This window comes from Carcharhinus amblyrhynchos, unplaced genomic scaffold (genome assembly GCF_965287045.1).
Source record: "Carcharhinus amblyrhynchos unplaced genomic scaffold, sCarAmb.v2.hapA scaffold_49, whole genome shotgun sequence".
NCBI classification, from domain to species: Eukaryota; Metazoa; Chordata; class Chondrichthyes; order Carcharhiniformes; family Carcharhinidae; genus Carcharhinus; species Carcharhinus amblyrhynchos.
The window spans coordinates 869,908-890,311 of record NW_027649790.1 but is presented as its reverse complement, the minus strand read 5'-3'; the positions used below and the strand labels follow the sequence as shown (position 1 = coordinate 890,311).

The 20,404-nt window shown below is 40.8% G+C and overlaps 2 protein-coding genes across 4 annotated transcripts in view; one reads left to right on the top strand and one right to left on the bottom strand.

Moving 5' to 3' along the window:
• The window catches only part of hepacamb (hepatic and glial cell adhesion molecule b), a 73,035-nt gene extending 69,329 nt beyond the window's left edge, over nt 1–3,706 (bottom strand). Inside the window, exons 1-2 of the mRNA XM_080182237.1 lie at nt 3,617–3,706; nt 1,249–1,543 (exon numbers count right to left, since the gene is read on the bottom strand). The gene's annotated coding sequence lies outside the window, so the exon portion shown is untranslated. The remainder of the gene's footprint in view (nt 1–1,248; nt 1,544–3,616) is intronic.
• Nucleotides 3,707–3,883: 177 nt separating this feature from the next.
• Nucleotides 3,884–20,404, top strand: part of ccdc15 (coiled-coil domain containing 15) — a 38,682-nt gene continuing 22,161 nt past the window's right edge. For all 3 annotated transcript variants that reach the window (XM_080182253.1, XM_080182252.1, XM_080182254.1), the window contains exons 1-4: nt 3,884–4,052; nt 14,872–15,021; nt 16,994–17,191; nt 19,659–19,775. In XM_080182253.1, the coding sequence (XP_080038379.1) occupies nt 3,918–4,052; nt 14,872–15,021; nt 16,994–17,191; nt 19,659–19,775 (600 nt within the window). In that variant the 5' untranslated portion in view covers nt 3,884–3,917. The remainder of the gene's footprint in view (nt 4,053–14,871; nt 15,022–16,993; nt 17,192–19,658; nt 19,776–20,404) is intronic.

Sequence of the window (20,404 nt, the reverse complement as noted above, 5' to 3'; positions counted from 1 at the left end):
TATGCACTGCTCCCCTAGATCAAGCATTGCCCATTGTCTGTCAGTTAGGACCTGTGAAAGGGTTAACATGATGGTGATAGTACCTTGAAATGACTATCAAAACTATGTGAATACATTTTAAACATCACTTACCTTGTACAAGATTATTATTTTGATCATCGTTCTCACATGATTTTTCAAAACTGTCAGAGTTTGCAGTAACTGCAGTGAAGCTCTCAACTACGGATTTCTCAAAAGCCAACATTAATTTCTTTATAAGATGATGAATGGGATGGATAGGATAGAGGTGGAAAGACTCTTCCCGCTCAAAAAAGACAATAGGACTAGGGGGCACAGCCTCAAGATAAAAGGGGGGCGGTTTAGAACGGAGTTGAGGAGGAACTTCTTCACTCAAAGGGTGGTGAATCTCTGGAATTCTCTGCCCGTTGAAGTGGTGGAGGCTGCCTCGCTAAATATTTTTAAGACGCGGGTTGATGGGTTTTTGATAGGAGAGGGGATTAAGGGTTATGGGGAGAGGGCGGGAAAGTGGAACTGAGCAGCGACAGATCAGCCATGATCTTATTGAATGGCAGGGCAGGCTCGAAGGGCTGGATGGCCTACTCCTGCTCCTATTTCTTATGTTCTTATGTTCTGGTCATTTTTTTAACGATGTGATAGAGTATGTTGATGAGGGTAATCATGTTTGCTGTATCTACACGGACTTCCAGAAGCCATTTGATGAAATGGCACTTAATATGTTTTCCAGCAAATATGAAGTCCATGGAATAAAACGGACAGTGACAGCACAGACACAAAGTCGTTGAGTGACAAGAAACAGAAAGTTATGGTGAATAGTTGTCTTTGGACTGGACGAAGGTGTGATTTCCCAGTGATTGATAATAGGACAACTGCCTTTTGTGGTATATTAATGACGTAGGTTGGAGTATAGGGTACAATTTAAAATTTGTGGATGACAAAAAACTTGGAAATACTGTATATTGAGAGGAGGTTAGTGGTAGATTTCAAGAGGATATAGACAGCTTGGTGGATGGAAAACAATGTATTTTAGTTGGAAGATGGAAGAGAAGTAATATGAAATAAAGGCTATAATTCGAAAGAGGGTGTAGGAACAAACAGGTCTGGGCATACATGCACATGTAAAAATTGTGTTAAGTTACCATTTACCAGAAACTGAACTGAACCAGCCACATAAATACTATGGCTATGAGAACAGATCAGAAATTGGGAATTCTATAGGGAGTAACTCACCTCTTGTTTCACCGCAGGAGACTTGGCTGTGGAGCCCACAATGGACCGGGCAAAAAGGAAAAATGATTTAATTATATTGTTTGCAACAATGGTCTGCCATCTGGTGGACTACGGATGTGGCACTCAGTGTCTCTGTCACCTTCGCCCATGCATGTTTACTATTTGCAAGATGTTTCCTTTATGTCATTCACAAAGGTCCTCCAGGTAATCCTCCAAAAGGTTAAAGGGCCTCTTCCTGGAAGCCTCCTCCTGTGAGTCAATCTTCTGCGAGAAGGAAATGATTTAAGACAATGCTCTGTAAAGAACAAGTTAAACAAATGGATTAAAAATCTTTGGCAGAGGACTGTGTGCAGCTTACACAGCACTCCCCAAACACACCCTGACAAAGATTTCTTCACACAAACAATAATACTTTGATCCACCAAACATCTGAGGGCTCTACTGGTTGTACTCCAATTATGTTCAAACCACACTGGTCTTTAAATTAATGTTTGAGCATTTTACATGTGTTTTTATACCAATGAGAAGGGTGTAAAACTTTATAGTGACATATCAATTGAACGGATGCAGGATTTAGCATGCAACTTTATAAGGCTGTAAGGTTATACGTCACAAAAACTTCAGATCCTAATGATGGATCAGAGAACAAAGAGCGTGGTGTGCAAGAACAATGCGATAGCATTGCACAAGCACTCCACTGTGGAGAGTGACAGCAATCTACTTATTCATTTCAAATAAAAAAGGACATAAGCAGAATCTAATGGTGATATAAGCAGGAACAAAGTAGTTTAGAAAAGAAAGCCTATAAGTACATGCAAACTCTACTTTCTACAGCATTTTTGCTGGGTGGCTCACAAATGACCAAGAGAATCATCTTCCATTTCAGCTACAGTAAGTCTCTTGTTCATGGGTGTCACATGTCATGAATTCTTGCAAAGGGCAAAATCACAAACAGCAAACATACTTTATGAGAGTGAATTAGATATGTTCCAGTGACTTCAAAATTTAGATATTAATTGGGTTTTTTCCCTCTCAAAGAGAGACTTTCCTGTACCGAAGGCACCAGCTGATTCTTTCACCATTACACACAGTTCTCTCTCTGATTCAGAAGTGCCCCCCCCCACCGATACATTCCCACTTTCTTATTTATTTTGTTTTCTAACGACAGAAAGCCAAAAGTAAAAAATACTGTCTGAGCCCCAAGCCAATTCCTTTCACTCCACCATTACAGGGAACGATAAGAAAGTGGAATTTCATGGATTAAGCCTCTCTCCAAAATTATTGACATTTCATTATTGTTCAATATGGAGACAGGTCTCCACCTTATTTCTCCTCTCCCCAATATTTAACTATGGTCAAATGCTGAGGTCCTTCCATCCATTGACGCTTTTGAAGTCTGTCTCTCACATTAATGGGTGTTCTCTTCTCCCCATCCTAGCTCAATGTGGCATTGGGTGAGAGAATTCGAATGTTTAAAAAGTTGCAGCTTGTTTTAGAATGAGAGGTGACTTGTTTAAAACATAGGATATCTAAATGTCTTGGAAGAATCTAGTACTAGGGGCAACTGTTTAAAAATTAGGGGTCATTAATTTAAGACAGAGATGAGAGAAAGATTTTTCTCTCAGAGAGTAATGATTCCAAATAAACCTGTTGGGCTTTAACCTGGTGTTATGAGACTTCTTATTGCAGCTATAATCAAGCAGGTAATTTAGCCCATAAAGGGGCAAATTGAGCACAATTTAACATGGCTTGTCCACTTTGACAACTGGCTGGTGGGTTGATTGGCAAGGTGGCCTTTATGTTTTAGCTTCAACCTCGATCTTGGGTGGGATGAACTGTCCAGGCTTAAATAACATTTGAAAAGGTGTCTGGGGACTGAGGTTTGTGTTTGAACATGCTGTCTAGACACGCTTTGCATACTTTTTACACTGCAAGTTATTCCGATGCAGCTCATGGAAACAGCTCCACAGTGGCTAGTCCCCTGACAGAAGTCAATAGGAACTCCAGCCCGTCCTGCTTTTACTAGCACCCACTCTCCCCTGAGGATGATGAACCTTTTCCAGCCTTCCTGGTTAATTGGCTGACGTGAACTCATGTCCTGGGTCAACTGTCGCTGAAGGACAAAAAAATTCAAACCTCTTCAGAGTGAGTAAGGAAGAAAGAGTGTGCTCAAGATAGCCTTCCTCACCCCTTGGGTGTCGCAGAGACTTGGGTGCATTATAGACCCCGATAATCACATTACGATTTAACATTTCAAGTTTTCTTGTACTTTGGTTCTGTTTGGGCAGTTCCCCTCCTTTTGGGGAATCAATTTGTTTGCTACAAATAAACCTGCTGGACTTTAAGCTGGTGTTGTGAGACTTCTTACTGTTATCACCCCAGTCCAACGCCGGCATCTCCACATCATGAATCGGAGAGAGCGGGCGCAGACATGAGGGGCCGAGCGGCTTCCATTCGGTGATCTCCTTTACCAAGATGGCCGCCGTAGCCTCGGGAATGCCGCCTCCCCATTGGTCAGAGCGATAACGCGCGGCTCTCGCGATAGCGCGGGGATTGGAGATCTCGCGGGAGCAGAGGCAGTGGCGGTTGGTCTGAATCCGGCAGCCGTTAATCCACCTTCAGCCCCTCCCCCCTCCGGCCTGCCACACTGCCCACCCACCCACAGCCCAATGCCCCTCAGAGCGGAGTGCCGCCAGTCCGGCAGAGCCGCCCGGGTGCTGGCCGAGAGGAACCAGGCCGTGGTGCCGGTGGGAGCCTGGGTGGAGTGCGCCAGGGACGGGCCCCGAGAGCAGAACCCGGCCTTTGTAAGTACCAGGGGTGGGGGACGAACCTGTACCAGCTGGTAGGAGGAGGAGGAACCAGGAGAGTGGGGAAGGGGAAGGCCGACCATCGCCACTACCACCAGGAGAGGGGGAGGGAGATGACTGTATTACGGATGTTTCCATGGAAACTGTTGTCAACTGTCAAGCATAAACTCATTCTAGACTCTAGTGATGGGCAACCTGTGCCCCCCTGGTGGGGGTCACATTTTGTTGACCAATGCCTGCTGTGGGGTACAAACAGGGTGTGGAGATGCTGGCATTAGACTGGGGTTAACACAGTAAGAAGTCTTACAGGATCAGGTTAAGTCCAACAGGTTTATTTGGTAGCAAACTAGCTTTCGGAGCGCTGCTCCGTCCCCCACTCACCTGATGAATGAGCAGCACTCTGAAAGCTAGTTTGCTACCAGATAAACCTGTTGGACTTTAACCTGGTGTTGTGAGACTTCTTACTGGGTATAAACAGGTCCAGACAGCATGTGACCAAGGGGATTGCCCAAGCACCTGTCAACTCAAGGACAGCTTCTTTCCTGCTGCCATCAGACCTTATTAATAGGCCTACCATACATAGGGGGTGGCACATTGGTTAGCACGGCTGTCTGACAGCTCCAGGGACCCAGGTTTGCTTCCTGGGTTGGGTCACTGTTTGTGTGGAGTTTGCACGTTCTCCCCACTTGTTGCATGACTTTCCTCTGGGTGCTCCGGTTTCCTCCCACAGGCCAAAGAAGTGTGGGTTAAGGGCATTGGCCATGCTAAATTGCCCCTTAGTATCTCAGGTTGCATAGGTTAGAGAAATTAGCAGGGTAAATACGTGGAGTTATAAGGATAGGACCTGGGTGGGATTGTTGTCGGTACAGACTCAATGGGCTGAATGGCCTCCTTCTTCACTGTAGGGATTCTATATTAAGCTGACCTTTCTCTACACCCTAGCTATGACTGTAATCTCAATGAACGGTATGCTTTGTATAGAGAACAACAAGCAATACCTTTCACTGTCTCCCAATACATGTGACAATAAATCAAATCAAAATCTGGCCCCCTACCGTGGCTATATTTGCGGTTGATTGTCCTTGGAGAGGGAGCATGTGGTATCCAAGGGTGCCATTGAGGGCTTCTGTGCCTGCTGGGCATCACAGGGACTGGGGCGTATTATCGACCCCTTTAATCACATTTTGATTTAATGTTTTAAGTTTCCTTTCAGCCTTGTTTTTTCAGTTTTGGGTAGTTTCCTTCTTTTATGGGCTGCCTTTCTTGCTTCGTCCCTGAGCTTTCTTGATTTAGTTTATTTGGTTAGTGCAAAAGAAATGTCCACTGTGGGGCTGCTACATTCCACTGATTTCTGTCCATGTAGTTTTTTTTTGCACCAGTATGACTGAAGTGATATGCACGGGAAGCAAGGTTAACTGCAGTGAGGTGTGATTGTGCACAACATTGACTGAGGGTGGCGTCATAAAGATATACAGCAAGAAACAGTTACTTGGTGCCAAATCATCTGTGCCAACCGGTTTTCCTAAACTGAACTAGTCCCATTTGCCTGCATTGGCCAATGTCTCTCTCAACTTTTCCCATCCATGTACCTGCCCACATGTATTTTAAATGTTGTAATTGTACTCAATTTTACCACCTCCTCTGGCAGCTCATTCCATGTACGCAGCACCCTCTGTGTGAAAAAGCTGCTCCTTGGGTCTCTTTTAAATCTTTCCCCTCTTACCTTAGACCTATGCCTTGTAGTTTTGGATTCCCCTACCCTGGGGAAAAAACCTTGGCTATTCACCTTATCTATACTCATCATGATTTTATAAACCTCTGCAAGGTCATCCCTCATCCTCCTATGCTGCGGTGAAAGAAAGTCCCAGCCTGTCTAACCTCTCTCTATAATTCAATCCTTCCAGTCCCGGTAACATCCTTGTAAATCTTCTTTGCACCCTTTCCAGTTTAATAACATCCTTCCAATAGTAGAGTGACCAGAATTGTATACACTACTCCAAATGTGGCCTTACTAATGTCTTGTACAGTTGGAATATAATATCCCAAGTCCTGTACTCAGTGCTCTGACTGATAAAGGCAAGTGTGCCAAACACCTTTTTCACTATCCTGTCTACCTGTAATGCCACTTTCAAGGAATCATGTATCTGCACCTCTAAATCTCTCTGTTTGACAATACTCCCCAGGGTCCTATCAATGACTGTGTACGTTCTGCCCCGACTTGTCTTAACAAAATGCAATACCTCGCATTTATCTGAATTAAACTTCATTTGCAATTCTTCGGCCCATTGGCCCAGGTGATCAAGGTCCCGTTGTAGTTTTAGGTAACCTTCACTGTCTACGACACTATAGGTGTCATCTGCAAACTTACTAACCATGCCTCCTATATTCTCATAAGAAATAGGAGCAGGAATAAGCCGTCTCGCCCTTCAAGCCTGCCCCGCCATTCAACAAGATCATGGCTGATCTGAAGTGGATCAGTTCCACTTTCTCGCTTTCTCCCCATAACCCTTAATTCCCTTGTCCATCAGAAACCTGTCTACCCGTGACTTAAATATATTCAGCGAGGTAGCCTCCACCACTTCAATGGGGAGAGAATTCCAGAGACTCACCACCCTTTGAGTGAAGAAGTTCCTCCTCAACTCCGATCTAAACTGCCCCCCTCTTATTTTGAGGCTGTGCCCTCTAGTTCTGCTATCCTTTCTAAGTAGGAAGAATCTCTCTACCTGTTTCAAATCATTTATATAAAAGACAAACTCATCCAAATGTTTATATAAAAGACAAACAACAGTGGACTAAGCACTGATCCCTGTGGCACACCATTAGTCACAGGTCCTCAGCTTGAAAAACAACCTCCTACACCACCCTCTGTATCCTACTTGCAAGTCAATTTTGTATCCAATTGCCTATTTCTCTCTGGATCGCATATGATCTAACCTTACTGACCTGACTATCATGCGGAACCTTGTTGAAGGCTTTGCTAAAGTCCATGTAGACAACGTCTACCGCACTGCCCTCAACTATTTTCTTGGTCACCCCTTCAAAAAAACTCTATCAAATTTATAAGATATGATTTCTCAAGCACAGAGCTGTGCTGGCTATCCTTAATCGATATGTGCCTTTCCAAATGCATGTCGATCCTGTCTCTCAGAATCCCCTCCATCAACTTACTCACCGCTGATGTTCGGCTCACCAGCCTTTAATTCCCTGACTTTTCTCTGCCGTCTTTCTTGAATAACGGCAAACATTTGCCTCCCTCTAGTCTTCCGGCACTTCACCCGTGGTTGTTGAGGATACAAGTATTTCCTTTAGAGGCCCTGCAATTTCTTTCTTAGCTTCCCATAATGTTCTGGGGCACGCTTGATCAAGTCCTGGGAATTTATCTACCTTTATGCATTTTAAATCCTCCCAATACCACCTCTTCTATGATATGAACGCTTTTCGAGACATCACTACTTACTTCCCCGAGTTCCTTAGCTTCCATGTCTTTCCCCACGGTAAATACTGATGAGAAATATTTGTTTAGGGTCTCGCTCATCTCCTGTGGCTCCACACAGACAACCTTGTTAATCTTTGAGGGGCCCTACTCTCTGCCTAGTTAATCTTTTGCCCTTCATATACTTGGAAAATCTCTTTGGATTCCCTTTATCTCATCTGCCAAGGCTATCTCATGTCCCCATTTTGCCCTTCTGATTTCTCTTTTATGTGTACTCCTACATCCCCTATATTCCCCAAGGGATTCACTTGACTCTAGCTACCTATGCCTGACATAAGCTTCCTTCTTTTTATTGACCAAAGCCTCTGTCAAGTATAAACTATATCTAAATCGGAGGTGAGCTACCTGTGGCCAGAGGCCACATAATTCTGACTGATGCCCACAGCTGCAGGCCAGTTGGTCAATGTTGACTATGATGCCGTCCCTGCTAGTCCTAATTGCCCGCATTTGGCCCATATCCCATTAATCCTTTCCCATCCATGTTCTCATCCAAATGCTTTTTAAATGTTGCTATTGAATCTGCCCCAACCACCCTCTGCATGAAGAAGTTCCCCCTCAGGTCCCTTTTAAATCTTTCCTTTCTCACCTTAAACCTATGCCCTCTAGTTTTCAATTCCCCTACCCTAGGAAAAAGAGTCTGTGTTCATCCTATCAGTGCCCTGTCTATATGATTTTATACACCTCAATAAGGTCTTTCTCTTACATTCCAAGAAATAAAGCCTTAGCCTAGCCAACTGCTCCCTATAACTCAGGCCCTCTAGTTCTGACAGTATCCCCATAAATCTTCTCTGCACTCTTTCCAGTTTATCAATGTCTTTCCTATAATAGGGTGACCAAAACTGTACACAATACTCCATGTGGAGCTTCACCAACGATTTGTACAACTATAACATAATGTCCCAACTCTTATAAGCAATGCCCTGACTGATGAAGGCGAGTGTGCCAAACATCATCATCATCATGCTGTCTACCTATAATGGCACTTTCAATGAACTATGTACTTGTACTCCCAGGTCCCTCTGTCCTCAATACTCCCCAGGACCATACCATTCACTGTATAAGTCCTACCTTGGTTTTACTTTCCAAAATGCAACATCTCACACTTATCTGTATTGAAATCCATTTTCGATTCTCAGCCCATTTCCCTAACTGATCAAGATCCCTCTGTAATTTTTGATAAGCTTCTTTGCTATCAACAATACTTCTTAATTTAGTTTCATCTGTAAATTTACTAATCATGCCTTGTACATTCACATCCATATCATTTATATAAAATAATGAATAACAAGGTTCGCAACACTGAAGCCTGAGGCACACCACTGGTCATAGGCCTCCAGTCTGAAAAACAACCTTCGGCTATCATCCTCTGCTTCCTATCATCGAACCAATCTTGAATCTAATTTGCTAGCTCTTCCTGGATCACATGTGACCTAACCTTTCAGACTAACCTGCCATTCGAGGCCTTGTCAAAGGCCTTGCTAAAGTCCAAATAAACAACATCTTCTACCCTACTCTCATCCATCCTTGCAGCTGTCTCTTTGAAAAGCTCTAAAGATTTGTCAGACGTGCTTTCCATGCACAAAGCCAGGCTGACTATCCCTAATTAGACCTCGACTATCCAAATGTTGATAGATCCTGTCGCTCAGTGTCCCCTCCAGTAATTTGCCCACCACTGATGTCAGGCTTACCGGCCTGTAATTCCCTGGCTTCTCTTTGTTACTCTTCTTAAACAGCAGAACAACATTAGCCACCCTCCAGTCTTCCAGAACTTTGCCAGTGGAAAGAGATAAAGCAAATATCCCTGCAAGGGCCTCCCACTAGATACGAGGATGCACTTGATCGGGCCCAGGGGATTTATCCATCTTAATATCCTTTAAGGCTGCAAGTACCTCTGAGCTCGTCCACCTTACCTGTTAAGCCTTGTGCGTTAAGATGAATGCAATTTAAACCAGAAGTCCTTTTTCTCCCTTTACTGTGCCCCTCGCTATCCTGACTGCTAAATTTGCTCTTGCTGGTTACTTATTTCTTGTTACCAGTATTAGGTATGTCAGTTTATGACACAGGGAAAAAAGATCACAGTAGACCCCTGGGAAAGTTTAACAGGTAAAAATCTGTATCTCTGATTGGGTCAGCTAAACTGCAGAACAATAATCTCAAAACTGACTCTTCACCTACTGAAGTCAGTGCTCCTGGAATCATGAATTGCAACATTTCAATATCTTCTCACGCACAAGTCAACTTATTTTTGGACTCGCTAATTGTGTTATGCCACAGTAGATGGTACAGACCACACTGCCCAAAAGGAAAGTTGAATCAATCGCCACAATGATTTGCAATTAATATATCACTTGGAGATATCTGAACTTAAGAGAAGTAAATTTTAGACCATTTGTGACTATTTAAAATATTACATTTAAACATTTATTAAAAAAGAAAAAAACACTTCATGAAACAAAAACAACTTTACACAGTTAACAGTATTTCTACAAACATTTTCCAAAACACAGAACTAAACCCATTTTAGATGGCAATAGTCCTCATGGATTTTTTTAACCTATAAAATAATTCCAGTAACATATCATAAAATATACTGCTACTTTAGAGGAGACTTCACCTGGGTCTCCTCTCTGAGGGGGGAGTATTTTTCTTGCAGACAATTTTGAATCTGCTGGGTCACAAAAGTAACCTTCATGCTAAACCTTGGACTTCAGGTGAATTTCCAAATGAATGCTACACATCTACAACACCTTATCCACAAAGGTTTCGTAAACAGGTTCATTTTTCTCTTGCAGGGAGCATGAGATTGGATTACCTTCTTTCCTTGTAATTCATTTGGAAATTATGCAATTTAAAGCAGTTTTTAGATGTGTTTCTCTAATGAGCTGATTGCGGAGTAATTTAATTTGTTAATTTAAGTTGGTCAGTTTTCACTTTGCTAATTATATGCATGATATTATTTTAGCCAAGACAATATAGTTACTCTTATTTGTACCTTTCTGCTACAGAGTTAGCCTTTTATATTTTATTTTCCGAACTAGGGCCTGAAAGAATACTAATCTTTAACTGTCTGGGTGATATGCCTTCCCTGGTTCAATTTTCTTAAAACAGTATAATAATTATTGCTATAGACTGCTTCTCTTGACTGTTGATCATTCTGTCTCTGATACCAGAATTCCTTTAGATTATTGTAGCACATTGACAAAAAAAGTTAACATTCTCGCTTTTTCTCCCAGCTATAAAATTTAATTCATCGGCTATAGTTTCAATACGTAATGATAAAATAGGATCAGTAATGTAGTTTTATTATTTTAAAGTTTGTCTTCATTGGGTGTGATGGTTACAAGTTGGGACTGTTGACTGTGTCATTCAAAATTTATAGTGTGCAAATTTTTAATGTGACATGATATCCCCATCCCCATTGTTATGGAGGTAAAAGATATATCTTAAATCTCCAGTTTAGCTTTCAGACGAATAGAAGGCATGTGTATGTAAGTGAGAATGACTGTCTAACTCAGGTGATGAAAACATATCTCAAAATACTACAAGGCTGAATGTGGTATTTTTTACAATAATCTAAGACAGTCTTCCTTTCCAACCATCCCAGTTTCTTCCCATCTTTCATGAAAATTATTGAGTACAGCAGAATCAGCTTACCACACTCAATTTTTAAATGTCAAAATTGCATTCCATTAGTAACAATGTCAAAATTGCATACATTAGTAGCAATGAGTGAAGCTTGAGAAGTAAATTTCCTGATGCAGCAAATTTATTGCAGATTGAAATGATCTTTGCATTTATATAACACATTCCACAAAAATTCAACAGAGACTGTTTATGTATTCATTGAGGCCTCTGGCTACTGATGGCATCCGCCTTCTCTCGGGTGTACATTTACCAAAGAAGATTTGATTTGATTTAATGACACAGTCTCAACTTTAAGCAGTATATGTTTTCAACCCATGTGTTAATCTTATTTTTACTCAAACCAGGTCATTTTTGCATATTTTTCTCTGTGCTGCTATTGTATGCTTTTGGCAGCTCAAGTGAGGGTGTCTTAGCTGCACATGAAATCTGATGGCAAGCTGTTCAACTTGGCAAGACTGTGTGCGGAGATACACCAATCTGCAAGAATCCCCAGCATGTTAACCTGCTTGAGTCAGTGGTGACTGCACTTCTGCATCGCATGCACCTGATGCTTACGGCTTCTTTCTCAAAGACATGCTCCATGGTGAGCTTGCTATCAACACAAGACCAACAGGTTGCTCATGTTTACGAAACATAAAGTCTCAAGACCTCGAGTCGCCTGAGATTAGCATTGATGGATGGGAAGTTCTTGCTGCTGATTGGAGTGCTGGGTAGTTAGAAAGGGCCTGAAAAAGCAGAAGAAATGACCAGATAGCAGGAAAGAGAACCCAGTGGAAGTTAAAAACATTAGTCAACCTTAGGCCATCGCAATTCAGCTGTGCCAGTTATTGAAGGGTTTGCCACTCATGATTCAGTCTTTACATCCCCAACAGATGATGTCAAGTCCAGAAGTGACTTGCATCCTGGGTGCAGTCCATCATCTCCTAAAATGGATTAATGTCCACTTCTAATAATATTCTTGTTCAAACTGCCTTTTGAGACATGGGGCAAAATTTTGCGAGATTGATTTTAAGTGTTTAGCTAGTGTAAAAATGGGAAAGATTTTTGGATGAGTTTTCATGCCCAATCTCGATTTGATTTATTATTGTCACATGTATTAACATGCAGTGAAAAATATTGCTCCTTGCGCGCTATACAGACAAAACATACCGTTCATGGAGAAGGAAACGAGAGAGTGCAGAATGTAGTGTTACAGTCATTGCTAGGGTATCGAGAAAGATCAACTTAATGCAAGGTAAATTCATTCAAAAATGTGACAGCAGCAGGGAAGAAGCTGTTCTTTAGTCAGACTTTTGTATCTTTTTCCTGAAGGAAGAAGGTGAAAGAGATAATGTCCAGGGTGGATGGGGTCCTTAATTATGTTCGCTGCTTTGCCGAGGCAGCGGGAAATGTAGACACAGTCAGTGGATGGGAGGCTGCTTTGTGTGTTGGATCTTACGCACTTAGTCATTGAAAAAATACTGTAGACTGTTTCTAACTGCTGCAGGCAGTGGGCTTAGCTTAATTCACCAGCCAGCCTGCAGAGACCTGTGATGCTGCACATGCTCATTAGCAGCAGAAGGGGTCTGATGGACAGAGAGTTAATAGGCCTGTGCTATTGCAGGCAGCTCAGCAAACCCCCTGCCCCCACAATCATGGGGGCCTGCGGCCATTCGCAAGCCCTGCAGTGCATGAGCGTTCAGTCCCCATGCCCCCACTTCCACTCCACGTCCAGACTGATCATGCCTCTCCTCCCTTGATCCAATCTCATTGCAGAGTTGCAGCACCCCCAACCCCACTGATTAGCCTGCCCCCAAAGACCCCCAGCCCCTGGCACTACCTGGTGCAGTGCCAAGGTGCTTGCTGTGCATTGCCCAGTTGCAAGGGCACCCCCCCTTGCCCTCAGTCTCCCCTGGGGGCCTCAGTGGCCTCCAGTTCCACCGACGAGGCCAACACAACTGCTCCCCCTTCATGGGAAGCAGGTGTTTTCCTCGCCGGAGAGAACCTCTCCCGGCGAGGTCATAAAGGCAAGTGAGCCCAGGCAAGTGAGCACCGGGATCACTAAACATGTGCATATTTGAATAAATTATCCAGCCTCTCGCCCATTTCCAATGAATGGCTGACCTCGCCGGAAATCTGGCTCTCGTTAAACTCGCAAGAACTGAGAAATTGGGCATGATCCTGATTTCTTGGCTCTCGTGTGATTTCACTGGCTCATTCTGCCAATTGATGGGTGAGGCGAGCCAATAGAATTCCCCCCCCCCATAATCTTAGTAATAATGCTCTAAATTTAAATAATTGTTTGTTTTAGTTGTTTGTCAAATCAGACTTAATCCAAATGCCAGCTAGTGTAAATCTGCACAAGCATGAGCTATACAACTGTGGGGCATCATCCTGTGTTTGCTTACTATATATATTAGCAGTCACTGTAACTGGCAACAATAAGGAACTGGGCCCTAGATGATTTTCCCTACTAGTCCAATTTGAGCCCAGTTGTAGCAACTCTACTGTTTAGATCAGCTAACATCTCAGATTACAGATCAAGCCTCAGATAAGCGTGGTATGTAGGCAGTTTCACATTCACAGATGCACTTAGGATCAAAGATTTTAAATCATTCATGCCAAAATTGTTATCCAGTTGCAGCATTGCTATATTGAGAAGTGTATCAGAGAAATGGCACTATTTTACCTGTCTTTTGTAGTGATTTATTGCAGGAATGATCTGGCCAACTTGTTTAATGCAGAATATTCAAAAGTAAAATTTGGTGTGCTTGAAATGTTAGTAACTTGGATAAATTGGCAACTTGCATTTTCAATTCAGCCTATATCTTGGAAAAAATATTTCACTATTGCCTTCAAAAGGTAAAACACTGTGTAGAACTGAAATTATCTTAAAAATGAGAATGATGATGACCCACATCTCTCTGAACATATAATTCTGAAGCTTCTGTGTAGAACTAGGGCAGTAATAGCCTTGGGGAACAGAATGGTTGCCTACATCAGTTCCTCAGTTGCCCTGCTGTTCCTGTTGGCATAATAGGTTCCGGAGTGTTTAATATACAGTTTTTTTTGTAAGTATCTCAGTAATTTTGAAGATGTAATTCAATTTTGTCCTACGTGAACAATTGTTATTTCTTCATCATGGACTTGCGGGATCTTAATCAAAAGCCCATTCGTAAGAGGCTAGCCCTTCGCAACTGCTGCATAGCTTTTTTTGCATGTATACAATCCTAGTGTTATATTCCAACCTGTTTGTGAATCCCAACCATCAGATATCTCCCATTTAAGTTTATAGCTATATATATTCAATGAAATGAAGCACTGAAACAATTTATTTTGTTCCAATATTATTTAGGGAGAAGCCTCTTTTCAGAGCTTTGGAAAATTAGATTCACAATAGAAAATGTTTCCTGATTTTCCTCAATTTTCAACCAAAATATTATAGCTATGAGGTGACCACCTTCTCCCTTTTTAAATAAGAGCCTTTTTATGCAAGTTCCCACATTGTTTGCTCAGTTACACCACCATGTGGTGCACCATCACTGCAATCTCTCATTTTCTTCTAAATATTCAAAGATTTGCAACCTGCCATTGAAAGGGCTTGACTTTACACTTGTGAGAACAGCTGTGTAAATAAAGCTGCTTTGTATTTGCTTTGAATCACTTACTATCTGTTTAAAATGATTTCTTTATCTTTAGATTTCAGCTGTTCAAGTGGATGAGCAACTAAAGGAGATCCATAAAGCAAAACAGGAGAATTTGAAGCGTTTTCAAAATGAAGTGAAACATCGTGTGAGCAAGTATGCCCGAATTCGCAAACATCAGCAACAGCAACAATCTTACGAAGCAGTAAGAAACTGTTAAAGAACTCGTACAGATCCAAATTCTTCCTCTTAATGTCCATATATAGCCAGGAATACAAGAATATGCCTTTTAGTGCTCTGTCGTTTAGTATTTAGTGAATTGAACACAATTGCTGCCTAAATTTGGCACACATTTTAAGTTTATACAATTTCCCTCATCAGTCATTGGAGATGTAATTAGAATGTTTGTCTTGCATGTCTTTTCCTGCAGCTCTTAACGGGCAGTATCAATTCCTCGTAATACAATAATGACTTCATATAGCTCATAATTTTTGAGAGCTTGTTCTAATACGGTATTACAACTTTGCTATATTTCTCCAGTTATAGAGGGATGAACTCCAACATGGAGCAGACTGCTGCTAATTCATTGTTCGTACTCGGGACAGGCAGCATCTGTAGGACTTTCAGATTTCAAACATTAGGCATTTCTCTCTCCGTGCATGCTGTCTGACCCACGGACTCTATACACCATTTCCTGTTTTTATTTCAGATTTGCAGTGTCTAGATATTTTTCTTTGCTGCCAGCACCAAGCATTCATAGTTCTGGTGTTTACTTTGTGACATAATTGCCAGCGCCAGAGTAGGCATAATTAGCAGCAATTGGAATGTAGAAGTGACCAAGTGGGAGACTTTTTCAAACTGATTCTCAAAGTTTGTTAGGTAGATCTAAATGAATGTGAGTAAATTGAAGGATAGCGACTCTGAAACCCATTTACACTCAATTTTTATTTCAGTTGATTTTAGTGGAATGTGGAAGCACATGGATTGGTAACTCGTACACAATCCAATGATTACTAATCAGATCACACATTATCTACCTTTGACCAATGTTAATCATTGTCTGAGCCAACTGGCTCTGCATAGTCCATTTCTTAGCCATTTAACTCTTAATCTTCTAACCTGTTCCCAAATTTCTGCGCATGTGCTGACCAAAACACGTGTGCAGATGGCTATCTGTGGCCGTTTTACATAACCATGTTGCATCAGCAGGACACAAGCTTTTTGTTGAATGGTTTTGATGATAAAATTACGAGCTTTATTTTGTCATATATTGTTTATAATTGCGCTCCACATACACACTGACGGTTCTTTAGTGTTCAAAGATTCTGACTACAGTTTGCATAAAGGTTACCTCAAATATGTGACATTTTGTTTTCGTATGGATCATTTTTCCTGTAAATTATCGCAACAACACAAATTTAATACAGAAATTGCAGTTATATCCTAGGTGAAGTAGGAATTCTTGTACTGTGGCCCAACTTTAATGTCTGCAAGCTGAATTTGCACACATATTCTAAACATCTGCTGAAGACTGAGAGACCATGATAACATGGATCAAGATCACTGTGCTCCAAGGCCATTCATCCTACTTTCACTACATCCTATATTGATAGATTCAACAGTGTTCAGTACCCTGGAAGAAGTGCTGATCTCATCATATAACTGAAACATGAACAATCTTACGGTTTTATAAGACACAAATGTATATAAAATTAATTTGGGGCAAGGTGTGGCACAAAACTAATTTGACTGACAACTACTCTTGGTTGAGATTATACTGTGCTCAGTAGTTCAATTCTGGTTTTTACAGGAATGGCTTATTGGCATGTTTTATATTGCTGAAATTGCTCTGAGAAAAAAAATGATGGGTGCATTACATAAATCCTATATCTTACCATAAACACATCGAGATATCCTGGTGCCTCAGTTCTTTCTGCAAAAGTCCCATTAGTTGGGATTTCCTTAAGATGTGATGTAATCAAGATTGCCACAATGCTCCATATTTTGCATGTGAAATACTGTGCTGTTCTATCAAGACAGGATTTGATCAAAAGTCAAAGAAGATGGCAGATATAAGATTGTAAGCTGTTACACAACTTTAAGCAGTAAACCGTAGAAGCATAAAAGTCTACTTCCTAATACATGTACCACTTCACCCATTTTATTTCTCTTTTTAGGTTGAAAGGAATGATCGTGTGATAAAGCAATCTTCTACTTCAGCTGAACATCTCACTCCAAATAAAAACACTTGTATTTTTCGTGGTAGTAATGCAGAATTTGCAATTTGTAGCCCCAGCTCGAGATGGGTATATGCCCAACGGCTACTCTGTGACAAGGAGGGAGACAAAGATATATTCAGTGATCAAGCTCGAAAGGTGAGCATATCCCAGAGGTGCTTAAACTGCAGTTACTGTTTCCTCAAAGATGTTCATCTTTGGATCAAAGCAATAAGATGGGACAAATACTTTCAGTGACAATTGCCTATCATGAAATCCAATCTTTTACAGTGTAACTCTAATTTCAAATCAATGCAATGAATTTGCAACCTTCCATTACCTATCAATAAAATACCGTTACTTCGAAGAATACAAAATTTTGGGATCCATGTCTTACACTTATTTTGTTCAATGATTCTGACTGGGAGCTAATTCGGGGTAAATGCTCCACAGAAATAGTCTGTCATGTATCTGCAATAATATTCAAGTATGACTAATTTATGTAAGGATGTTTGTTCCTGTATGAAAGATTTATTGAGCAGTTACAATTTAAATAGTAAAGCACTAGAGTGCAATTCTATGATCATTAATAATTTGCTGAGATGTAACTTGAAAAATTTAACACTGACAAAGTTCCATTTCAATTGCCCTTGAAGGTTTCGAAGTGACACTTGAACCACCCTGTCTTGTTTCAAGAATGTTCTGACACAGTAATGGGCAGTCTTCAGCCTGGGGCCTCATGCGACCCATCTGGATTCTATGATTGGCCCATGAGACATTTTGTTGATAGTTGGCCACATATAGGGTTGCCATGTTCCACTGATTTCATCCGCATAGTTTTATTTTTCCTTCCGGTATAACTGAAGTTATACGCATACAAGTGATGTGAGGTGTAGGCGGATTGTACACAACATTGACTGAAAGCTATGTAAATGTAAATATTTATTTTGTTTTTATCATTTGATGTTGATTATTGTTCTATTATATATGATTAAGCATTTTTATAACTTGTTATGAAATATTTGGCATGTATTAAATGTATTTAATCTTATTTTTCGAGTCATGATTAGTGAACAAGCCCGATTTCAAGCTTGCAGCCTATTGAGATGAAGGAGGACCACTCGTGGCCCACTTACTAGTCTAGGTTGCCCATCACTGTTCTCACATGTTAGGCAAAACTTGATTTAATGAGCTATTTATTCCTACAGGACCTTGAGCACCCCCTCCCTTTTGGGGTTGCATACCAGTCATTCATTCTGTCACATTCCAAAAGAAGGTAGAAATAAACAACTAATGTTTCAGATGATATAACCCAAGACAAGGGTATTGAGAAGATTCTATTGTAGTAAGATTTAACTAGTCTGAATTAAGATTGACCATATTTAGATGAAAATCTTTAATCTGCTTTTCTCACAGTAATGAGATGTGTCACAACTGTTCTGGAATGCATTTCACAACAGTTACAAAGCAGTAATATAATAAAGTTGTGCTTTGAATATGAGTGAAAATTTGTTTGATTTCTGAAAAAATTGTCCTGTTTCATTGTTTAAATCAATAAAATCTGAACAGATTTTCCCCACTTGTACATTCTGAAAGCAGTGCTCAGTTCCATTGCAAAAACAGTAGCTAAAGCCCAATAATTCCAATAATTAAATGTTAAATTTCACTGAATAGTTCATGCAATCTTATTGGTATGTTAACTACTTGTCCATTTGCAGCAACAATAGCAGGTAGTATTTTTGTGGAACAAGAACTGTGGTAAGAGCACCATTAAATCTTTCCTTTAGAAGTGAAACAATAATGGAACTCCTGAGTCATAGAGTCATAAAGGCTTACAACATGGAAACAGGATAACAGGGTAACTTTCACTGGTGATTAGTTTGCCTTGTTCACTGATTCAGCCATTGAACCTTAGATTTTTGACTGGATTTAGGATACATGTGCCTGCCAAATATATTTGAGGAAATTAGTCTGACTCAGAAAATCCATGACTATTTGATCTATGTTGTAATAAATGTCAGTGACAGGATAATATTGCTGTAGTGAAATGAAAGATTGTTATATTAGAGTGCGCGGTAATTTAGGTTACACTGCACTCTCTACCTTGCAATTTTTTTGAAACAAGTATATGTTAGTCCTTTTCAAACATGTTTATTTTCACTCACCAAATGTAAACACATAAAGATGACTTTCTCCTTGGGTATTGCCAGTTTATCTGTGATTACTAATTGTACAAAAGAGAATTGGTTATTTTTGTCATTTTTTGGAGAGCCACGCGCATCTTAGTGCAGCTCTTAATGCATCACCTGACATTGAAACTGCCCCCTGCGGAGATTTATAGACGCAAACCTACTGTTTACCCAGTGCAGTAGTTGCATTTGTTCTTATTCATTATGTTTAGACTTAAAAATTGACCTGAGTGTTTGTTTCTAACTAAAATTAAAGATAATTATTGAAGATAATTTTGCATAAACTGAATGTGATCAGAGCATTTGTAAAATAGCAAATAATGAAAGTAGCTCATAAAGCTGAAGTGTTGTTTGTTATACTGATATATTTTATATTTGTGCATACTTCAATGCAGAAACTACTGTTAAAACTAATACTAATGATTGATTTGGTTTAGCTCAGCAAAGTTACAAAACAGGCTCGGTATAGGCTTGCATCATGTCAAACAGTACCAGAGGCGGACTTGTGCTCAGCGCTTCCAGGAGGAATCTGGAAAGTGTCTCCAACAAGAGACGTGAGTTATGTTGCAATTAGTAATTTAACTGATTTTAAAGCCTAAGAAATCATATATCTACTGGCTTGGGCATTTAGATGTCTGTTTTAGAACTGGTTTGTGAACTTGATAGCTTTGATTTTTTTTTCCCTTATGTTTCCCCTTTATAAATCCAGAAAAACATATTCAATTTTTCAAATCTCAGACTGCTAATTCAATGAATAATATGTTTGTCATTTATTGTGACCAGTGCCACAAGGAACTGAAAGTCTGTTTCCCTCCTGTTCAAGTACTCTTGGCCCACGGCAACACTTGCTATCATTCACAAGTGTTTTAATCATAGAATCCCTACAGTGCAGAAGAAGGCTATTTGGCCCATCTGACCATAATCCCACCCAGGTCCTATCCCCATAACCTCACTTATTTACCCTGCTAGTCCCCCTGACACTAAGACAGTTTAGCATGGCCAATCCACCTAACCTGCACATCTTCGCAGCGTGGAAGGAAACTGGAGCATCGGAGGGAACCCATGCAGACTTGAAGAGAATGTGCAAACTCCGTGCAAACAGGGATTCCAGGCCAGAATTGAACCCGGGTCTCTGGCGCTGTGAGGCAGCAGAGTTATACACTGTGCTACCCCAGCTGTTGAC